General features: G+C 35.0%; 1 protein-coding gene across 1 annotated transcript in view; it reads left to right on the forward strand.

Moving 5' to 3' along the window:
* Positions 1-1,564: 1,564 nt before the first annotated feature.
* TRIADDRAFT_51271 (uncharacterized protein) overlaps positions 1,565-10,045 on the forward strand; it is a gene marked incomplete at both ends in the record, with an annotated part of 9,441 nt that continues 960 nt past the window's right edge. Inside the window, 26 exons of the mRNA XM_002107559.1 lie at positions 1,565-1,642; positions 4,112-4,189; positions 4,367-4,556; positions 5,427-5,529; positions 5,806-5,902; positions 6,091-6,192; positions 6,272-6,397; positions 6,482-6,557; positions 6,660-6,704; positions 6,822-6,912; positions 6,993-7,099; positions 7,174-7,298; positions 7,380-7,469; positions 7,566-7,739; positions 7,830-8,048; positions 8,158-8,241; positions 8,327-8,459; positions 8,539-8,594; positions 8,676-8,797; positions 8,994-9,058; positions 9,142-9,251; positions 9,345-9,456; positions 9,524-9,579; positions 9,661-9,690; positions 9,770-9,862; positions 9,958-10,032. Coding sequence (XP_002107595.1) covers positions 1,565-1,642; positions 4,112-4,189; positions 4,367-4,556; positions 5,427-5,529; positions 5,806-5,902; positions 6,091-6,192; positions 6,272-6,397; positions 6,482-6,557; positions 6,660-6,704; positions 6,822-6,912; positions 6,993-7,099; positions 7,174-7,298; positions 7,380-7,469; positions 7,566-7,739; positions 7,830-8,048; positions 8,158-8,241; positions 8,327-8,459; positions 8,539-8,594; positions 8,676-8,797; positions 8,994-9,058; positions 9,142-9,251; positions 9,345-9,456; positions 9,524-9,579; positions 9,661-9,690; positions 9,770-9,862; positions 9,958-10,032 — 2,637 coding nt within the window. The remainder of the gene's footprint in view (positions 1,643-4,111; positions 4,190-4,366; positions 4,557-5,426; positions 5,530-5,805; positions 5,903-6,090; positions 6,193-6,271; positions 6,398-6,481; positions 6,558-6,659; positions 6,705-6,821; positions 6,913-6,992; positions 7,100-7,173; positions 7,299-7,379; positions 7,470-7,565; positions 7,740-7,829; positions 8,049-8,157; positions 8,242-8,326; positions 8,460-8,538; positions 8,595-8,675; positions 8,798-8,993; positions 9,059-9,141; positions 9,252-9,344; positions 9,457-9,523; positions 9,580-9,660; positions 9,691-9,769; positions 9,863-9,957; positions 10,033-10,045) is intronic.

Raw genomic sequence — 10,045 nt, forward strand, 5'->3', positions numbered from 1 at the left:
GGTATCACACGCCTAGCATAGCTGTAGTCTACATACAGTGCTACTGTATGTAAGGCAAATTAACATTCCAAGCTATTGCAAATAAATCATTTTAGAGAGCGAAACAGTACCAAGACCTGCATGCTGCATTAGTTCACAGAAAGGTTACTCAAGACCTCCAAGATTTTACTCTAACTCCAGGTGTTTTGCTGAAACGGCTTAGCCCGTCAGACTTGGTATCCATTGCAGTTGGTACCAAGCTAGAGCTTCGAAGAACTTTGCTACGATTGAAAGTTTTTTTCCACCTTATGCTGAAATAGCTCAGCTAGAAGCACTTGTTAGAGCATACTGTCGTTCTCAAGTCATTTAGTAAACACTGAGTGTTCACTTGTTTCTGAAATAGCTCAGTTATTAGGCGTATCGTAGTTATTAGAACGTACTCAGTAGCGTTTAGTACTAAAGTTACAGCAAACTTCCTTAATTCAAGATTGAAAGTTCTTCTTCATCTGTTGCTGCAACAACTTAACCGATCAACAATTTCAATTGGTGCAGAGCATCCAACTTTTAGCAAGACGGAGACAGCTCGGCTAATAGTACTGATTAATGATTTCGAACTAGAATGGACTCAGTAGCGTGCAGCACTCATTTTCAGTCAACTTTCTTCAAGATTGAAAGTTTTTTTCATCTGCTGCTATAGCTAAACAGATAATAACATCATTCTTCTTTGGTGAAGAGCATCCTCGTTGCAGTAAACTTTTAGTAAGACTGAGACAGCTCAGCAAATGGTCCTTGTAAATTATAACTAGAATCCACTCAGTAACATGTAGTACTAAAGTTTCAGTAAACTTCATCTAATTTTTAAAAATGGGAAAATCGATACAGATTCTCTTCCATTTCACTGACATTTGTAATATACTGTACAGCGGCCGAGGAGGACCGACATGTTGCAATCAACCACGTTAGCATGACCGTAATAAGGTCAAAGCAAAGGCCGCGCGGTTGAGTGTACACAGTACAGTGTCACGTGTAAAATCCATGATATCGTATTTGCGATGGCGTGGGAGATATTCTATTTCGTGTACAACAACATTATGCCATACAAGCCAACAATATCACCACCCCAGCGGCATTCTTCCATATTCATACACTATCAGGGACTACGAAAAGGAAAGAAATTTCTAGTTTTTAGCAGTCTATGATCAATTTGAAGTGACCACTGAATGGAATCTCAAAGCTATCCTATAACTATACAAGGATCCATTCCTGAGTAAAACGAATGTCATCATTTTGTAGTACTCTGTAGGCCAATGACAGACATAACCTACTTCATCCACTACAGACCATACAACACTGGTCAAAAGTGTGTACGACGTGTTCCGGTACGGTACCATACAGTCCAGTCGCAGTGAAAGTCTACTGGGAGTCTGTCGTCGAAGCATGACACCTCAAGACCACAGTGTGGTCTAGAGTCTGTAAGCAACCAAACTTTGGCGCCAAAGTCAACGCTTGCGTAGTACTAAAGCACTCGTCCACACTAGAAGATCCCTCATACCCGGCAACCCAGGCTGCAGGTCGTTCTTCCAAAATGGAGTACAACAAGTCTTTTGACGATCTCCTAAGCAATTTAATGCTAGCTGACAATGATATTAGAAATGCTGCTGAGGTTTGTCTTATTATCTAGTACAATTCTATCTTAAGATATTGAATAACTCTGTAAATTTGGACCCAAAATCAAAACCCATTTAAAGTATCTAGCTTGCCATTTCTGTCTACAATTTTGGGATCCGCTGATTGTACTCTACCTCTTACTTACCATGCAGTATAATATCCAGTATGTTGTAGTCCACCTCGCTAGGGACAGTACGGACAATCTGTACATCAAATCGTCTTGATTTAATAACGTATGATATCTAACAATGAATGATCTTGGGACATTTTTATACTATTCGATCTGTATGGAGCTTTTGGATGATTCAATCCCGCTCGATCTACTTACAACATACTAGTTGATGAAGCGTGTAAAATCTTTCTTGGTCACTGGAAAGAGTTAACGCCTGCATTGAGTCAGTCAGAATCCCCACTAGGATCCAAGCTCATGGAAGAGAATTCTGAACTTGGCGCGTTCTTTCTTCCCACTTGACTCATCGTTCCACCAAGTAGAACGGATTTCAAATTTCAATCTGTTTTTTCTATCCTCTTTTATTAGCGATCGTTACTCTCGATTACTAGGCATAAAATGGACTGCAGATTAATTTCTTCATCAATGAAGCGATATCAGAATATAGAATCCCACGCCTCAACACTCATGCTGCGGTAGTACTGCTATCCGATTGTTGTACAGTAGGATATAAATGTGGACTTAAAAGAGAGTAGGGAAAAAATAGAGAACATACATGGTTTTACTACTTGTTAACAACACACCGATTATCGCAATCGTCCTACTCTTCATCTGATACCACTGACTAAACTCCGTCGGATCAAGTCCGAAATACGTCTATCGATGAAAAGTCCATACCCATACATCCTACAATGTCGACAATAATGAGCGAACTTGCCTTGACTACAGATTGTCCGGAAGTTGATATAATATCGTACAGTATTGCAAATCTTGCATTGAATACTTTTTTCTACTCCATATTGTAATGCATACCAATTCATCCAGTCTTGGTAAAATCTGCAATATACTAATCGCAAGGATCAATCAAGCAAAGTGTGATATCGTGCTAGAACTACTTTTCCAACTAATTTATTCTGTATGTTCTTTACCCTTAAAATGAAATTTCGCGCGAGTTGCTTATTATTTTAATGAGAATGGAGACCCTAGCAGTACGGTAACGCTGACCCCTGTGTCTGATACATACGTGACGCATAGTCATGATGGTATCGAGCCATCAATTGACCGTTTGTTACACCCAATGTCGACGATTTCACACGCCCCTCTTGTCCACGACTAGGTAGTATTATGGTAGTACTATAGCATGGTGATAGAGTCCAGGGAGGACTTCAACGCTCTGTCCTACTCCCCTAAAAAGGATGTCAAAACTCTCATCTTCAAAATAAAGAAGAGAAAATAGTAGTAAGTGTACGATCGGTGACTTAATATCATTTTGATGGGAAAGGAAGATTTGAGTAGCTCGTAGTAAATCATTTCATGCATCTTCACTACAGTACACTGTATCGATTGGGAAGACTGTCTTCACCATAGCTTGCATAGAAAAGATTGATATTTCTATTGTAAGAAATTGAGTGCTTGATAGTGTTTTTCACTATAATTTTACTTTCTCCATATTGTATTTACCCATCGCACTAGACCTAAATTTAGTCCATTGAAGAAAATAAGATTTAATCGACTATTAATTAATCTGAAGCATTGACAAAAGCCAATCCATTTCTTGTCTGATTCACAAGGCATGCTAGCTACGGACATGCGGACTGAACAGAAATTCGGTACTGTACTAACTTGCAATCATTTTCCAAAATAGCCAACTGAGACACCAGTTATATTCATGGCTAGAATAAATATACTTACTGATGCACAAAACTGGCTGCTAGATGATTGCTAGTATATCGATAACGTTATCCTATCGACCTGTTCTATAACTTGCTATTCAAACTTGGCGATGTTTAGTTCTTACAAAATAAAAGACAGCACATCACAGTAGCCAAGACTACAGGGGAAATGGGGATTTTTAACACTTTATGCTAAAATGAATATTAAATATTACTTGTAGAATATGGCAAAATCGAATCCCTGTAATGAAACATCTCTTGACACCAGGCAGAGATCGCTTTTTGCAACAAGTTATTCACTATTCAAAATTATATATTATTTATAGAGATGCATCCCTACTAAACAGGAAATACTCCTATTCATACCATCGTTATTGTAACTGGCATTTTAATAATCATTAATACGAGTCACTGCAAATTTTCCGATCGTGGCCACATATTCTGTATACCCCCATTTCTAGCGATGCACAGGTTGGATACTGTTGATCCATACATCAAAACTATAAATTAATTAACGGACCATACAGCAGGGGTAGAGCGTGGATGTGCACGTAATACCTATCGATTGCAACCGCTTGATTAAAGACTAACATACTTTTTGCATGTTTTCATTTTTGAACAGCAACAATATTCCAATTTTCCATTCTCTACAAAATTGCCTATGCTAATTCAATCCATACGAAATTCTCCAAACATCGAGGTAAAGATCTCTAGTAATATAGTATCAAAATAGAAATTCCTTAACTAAATACACGTATGGTTGAAAAGTAGTAATAGACATTATTACTTTGTCAGCTCAACGTAGTATGACAACCAATATTTTTCAAAGCTATTATCACTTATTTTATAAATCTAATTACTAATTATATTGTTATAGAATCGACAATTAGCTGCCGTCCTTTTTAGAAAAGTTTTAAATGACAAGAACGATGAATATAGAAAATTAGATGAGTCTTCTCAGCAATACTGCAAGACGGAATTATTAACAGCACTTCAAAGCGAAGAAAGCGATTTAGTGAGACGAAAAGTCTGTGATGCTGTCGCCGAATTAGCTCGACTTTATGTTGGTTAGTAAATCTACGTATAGGCTATTTTTCTGTGCTTAAATGAAATTACAAATTATCCTTTTATACGTTGAATTTTATTAATTACAGATGAGTTAATATTATGACGTGCGAAATGGTAGTAATTAATTAATTACTTGATAATTTAGTCACCTTACGCGTGATGTTAAAATCTCTTAAAATAGCACTTGCACACTAACATTCCCTCTACTCAAAACCATTGGCTCTCTATATCTATTATAAAGTCATTCTACTTGTAGTATACGATAAAAAATAAAGCAGTTAACCTGTTCTACAGTATTGATACACTACATGCAATACTCATATTGAACACACCTATTGTAGCCTAACTCATTTGAAAGAGTACGCTCTGATACCATACTAGACTATAGATCGACCTTAACTTATTGCATGCCCACGGAAGGTTTCAATAACTAAAAAAATTGCCAAGATCACTGCTCTCACTCAAGCAATACAACGAAGCTGAAATATTCTTGCTTGATAAAATAATAAAAGTGATAGAGAGTAACTGTATCTCTTGGCTTGAATCTGTAGTTTTGAAGCGAGTAAATAATTACAATCAACAATCGCTCGATAGAAAATGCTTAATTTTGAAGACGTAGACCAAAAAAAGCTAAATGTAATGATTTTAACATTCATAGCTTTCTCTTAGACGGTTATTCCTCCTGATAATTTATCCCTACTGAGTATCACCGAGCGATATTTTATTACAGATATAATTATTACGCAATTTTAAATTCTAATATTTTTATATAAGCATACCGCTATGGCTTGTAAAAATTGTGCTACTATGATACAGTTTAATACCTAATATTATGAATATTCAGAAATTTTCCATTTTGTGATAACTAGACGACGACAACCAAAACCTATGGCCTGAAATACTGCAATTTTTGTTTCAATTTGCTAACTCTCCAAATTTATCTCATAAGGAAGTTGCCTTACAAATCTTTCGGTAAATGTGATTTTATTAGTGTTTGTAATTAGTGTTTAGGTTAATATTTTTTGCTCAAAGTATTCAGATATGGCACGCCTGCTGTATTTACTAATACTAATGATAAAAACGTAGGATAAAAGTTTGGTTTCATATAATTTTTACACACGGCTACCATCTATTAATCAACAAGGACATATAGACTTTGTAAAATAGATTTCGATGCTGTCTCTTATATTATTTATTGATACTAAACTCTTTCCGGTATTAATGCCTGATTTTATTCTATTATCATAGTAACTTCCCAACGATATTTGGTAATCAACAAACTCACTATTTAGAAGTCATTAAAAGAATGCTATTTCAGTGTATGTCAGATACAACCAATCACAAGGTTAGTTTAATAGCTAGCGATCTTTCTCATGTGCAACATTTAAAGTTATTCACAATGATCTCATTGCTGTTAAGTTTTTTTGGTTAATAAACTTATCCAATTCTATAGATGTACTCATAGACTAAATGTTAACCATGGTATTTATTAATAAATACTATACAATATCAATTGTTCAATTGTTATCGCAGATTGCATATTTAGCTGTCGATGCCACTACTGCGTTTTTAATGGTAAATGATAACGATCAACTACGTAGACATTTTCAAGATATGGTACCACCGATACTAACGGTAATTCTAGAATGGTTCTTAGATTTTACGTAATCTGCTGTATAAGTAACGTTATCATTTTGATTACTTTCTATCACAGGTCGTTCAAATGTGTCTAGCTAAAACCGACGATGACAGTCCGTTAAAAAATTTAATCGAAATTGCTGAAGCAATACCGAAAATAATCAGGCCTCATTTGAATGACTTAGCTGTTGAATTAATAAAGGTACAGACTTTATCTACTGATTTCATCAGAGTTGAATAACTGGAATTATGAATTCGAATTATATAAATATTACGCTTGTTATAGAATATCAGCAATTCGCAAGCAGAAAGCAACTATAGACAATTATCTCTGGAAGTATTAGTGACTTTAGCTGAATCAGGTAGATACATCACAGCAATACTTTTTTGCTCGTACAACAGTTTGTTATCATCAGAGTACTAAATAGTTTACTTTCATTTATTGCATACATTTTTTTTTACAGCCCCAGCTATGATGAGAAAACACGGACAAATTATTATACAATTGAGTAAGTAATTCTATTTCTTTTCTTAATTCTACAAGATGTAAAATTGCAATCGCACGCAATAATTAACGATTTAAAATCTGCACTAAAACCTCTATACCTAATATTTTTATCTGATAGTACCCCAGTGTTTGTCAATGATGATAGATCTGGAGGATGATCCTGAATGGAGTGCTTGGGATAATAGTGATGATCCGGAAGATTCTGACAGGTAAGCCTTATTACTGTTAAATTTCTTTACAATGTCAATAGAAAATTTCGCTTACGTCTTGTTTGCTAAAAATGGAATAGCAACCCTATCGTGGCTGAATTTGCTCTCGATCGTTTAGCTATGGCACTTGGTGGTAAAGCCATTTTACCTCATATTGTCAGTGTTGTACCACAAATGTTGCAAAATGGTGAGTAGTTACTGATGTAGCAATTATTTGGCCAACTTATACTAACGCTATAAAATATCACTTACGTTACATAGGAGATTGGCGATATAAGTATGCTGGATTAATGGCTATATCGGCTGTTGCGGATGGATGCCAGAAACAAATGATGCAACTTTTAACCAATGTAGTCATGACAATACTTCCGTTTTTAAAAGATGAGGTTAGCATTTGTACTGCTTTATTATCCAATATCATGTAAGATTTATAAATTGACGCAAATCTCAAATCAAATATAATCTAGCATCCTCGTGTCCGCTACGCTGCCTGCAACGCGATTGGACAAATGTCAACTGATTTCGCAGAATACTTCCAAAAAAAATTTCATGATAAGGTATCAACAAATTTGTTACATTTATCTTGTTTTGATTATATATATATTTATTGTACCCGATATGAAAAATTTTTTAATACTATTATGATATTTTAGGTCCTTCCGCAATTGCTGGATCTCATGGATGATATCGCAAATCCTCGTGTACAAGCTCACGCATGTGCTGCGCTCTATCATTTTTGTGACGATTGCCCATCCCATATCCTGAAAATTTATCTGGAGCCAATAGCTATCAAGTTAAAAGCATTATTACAATCAAAGCTTCAGGAGGTATCTGATTTATTGATCTACGGTATATAAATGTTCTGTCAACTTAAATTTTCCCAGTACATAACGTTATACGTATCTTTAATTATGTAGCTAATGCAGCAAGGTACTAAAAATGTCCTGGAACAAGCGATTACGGCAATATCTACCGTAGCACAGAGAGCTGAAGGGAACTTTTTACCTTACTATGATCACTTCATGCCTAGTCTAAAGTTCATAATACAAAGTGCTACTACTCCTGAATATCGTTTACTGCGTGGTAAAACTATTGAATGTGTCAGCTTTATTGGCTTAGCTGTTGGTACCGATAAGGTACATTCTTGTTCTCAAATTTAAACAAACTAATACACCTTCTCACTACCTTTATCATTTCAAATATCAAAATTCTAAATAATTTACAAATTTTTGAATTGTTATGTAGTTCCTGTATGATGCCAATGATGTTATGCAGTTACTTCTCAAAACACAAACTGGTGATATCGAAATGACAGATGATGATCCACAGGTTAGTAATATAGTATTGGCCTTGCTCGGATAATCGCGTTTTTCATAAATTTTAAGTATTTTATTCAAACCCATAATTAAAATAGGTTTCATATATGATGACGGCTTGGGCTCGAATTTGCAAGATACTTGGAAAGCAATTTGTCCAGTACCTACCAGTTGTAATGCCGCCTTTAATAAAAGCTGCTTCTGCCAAGCCTGAAGTTGCAATATTTGATGGTTAGTTGAATATGCGTAAAACCGTTCAGTCTTAGTGATGCTTGGAATTTACAATTACTATATCAATTATTAATTACAGAAGACGATGAAAAAGCTCAAGACGACGGATGGGAATTTGTAAAAATTGGGGAGCAGGTACACAATTTAATAACTTTTAATATTACATCTGATATCAACTATTCAAAATTTTAATTTTATTATTACCGATTAATTTAGCAAAAGTTTGGAATAAAAACCGCTGGCCTCGATGATAAGGGAACAGCCTGTCAGATGTTGGTATGCTATGCCAAAGAATTAAAAGATGGATTTGTTGATTACGTGGAAGAGGTTAGTAGCATGTAACAATGTAGATACTATGCATAAATTAGCACTATAGTAAAATAAAATTGACCGCTCTCCTTGATAGGTTACAAAGATAATGGTCCCGCTTATGAAATTTTACCTGCATGAAGATATCCTAATACTATTTCTTATAAAACTGATTTATTATTATAATAAATGTAATCTTCTACACTAATTTGATCCTTAACAAAGGACACGTGTTAGAGGTGCAGCTATAGAATCATTACCTTACCTCATTGAAAGCGCTAAATTTAAAGGTACTTGATTACGATTACTTAAAGGATCCTTATAATTATTTTCAATGAGAGCTAGAAATAATGCTTAAACTACCACATTACAGGTGGTCTTGTAACGCAAATATGGCAGTTTGTGTTGGAAGAGATTTTTCAGGCTATTAAAATGGAACCTGAACCTGAAATGCTAGCCAATGTATTAGACTCTTTTGCTAAGGTTGGTATAGGAACTGTTATAGTCTAGATTATATATAATTATAAATATCGTGACGCGAGCTATCATTAATGCATCTATCTTTCACTTCGTTAGTGTATCGAATCATTAGGAAAAGGATGTGTAAACGGCAAAGATATGGAAAAGCTGACAGAGATTATACATGAACAAATCAAGAAATTGCAGACTAATGCTCAATTGCGACAAGGTAGACTTTATTGATGATGTCTTCGAATTGCCTTCAAGTTATGCATTTTAATCTTTATTCATCACAGAATTACGCGGCGATGAGGACTATGATGAAGAAGTTGAAGAAAATCTTCAAGAAGAGGTAGCAGATAATATTCAAAATTAGAGTAAATTCAAGGCGGTACTAAATAATAATATTTCTAATGTTATTTGTATTTGATAGAACGAATGTGACTCGGAAGTACTTGGAAAGGTGAACGATTACATTACTTTTAAATTATTCCTATCAAAGGATTAAAATTTCTTAACAAGTATTTTCTTTGCTGTACTAGGTTACAGATCTAATTCATGTACTGTTTAAAACTTACGGTCAAGAATTCTTACCAGTTTTCGACAAGTTATTGCCGGACTTTGCTGGTTTAATTGTACGTATGCATTTGTTAGGATTTTGGCAGTTACGTTAAGATCAGCTAAATCAGACCATAAAATTGTAAATCTAAATTCTGATTTACTTCCCTAGACGCCTGATCGAAACTGGCAGGAGAGGCAGTGGGCGATTTGCGCATTTGATGACTTGATTGAATATACTGGAAATGTAGAAGCCTTTA

Source organism: Trichoplax adhaerens, genomic scaffold (assembly GCF_000150275.1).
Source record: "Trichoplax adhaerens TRIADscaffold_1 genomic scaffold, whole genome shotgun sequence".
Classification (NCBI taxonomy): Eukaryota; Metazoa; Placozoa; class Uniplacotomia; order Trichoplacea; family Trichoplacidae; genus Trichoplax; species Trichoplax adhaerens.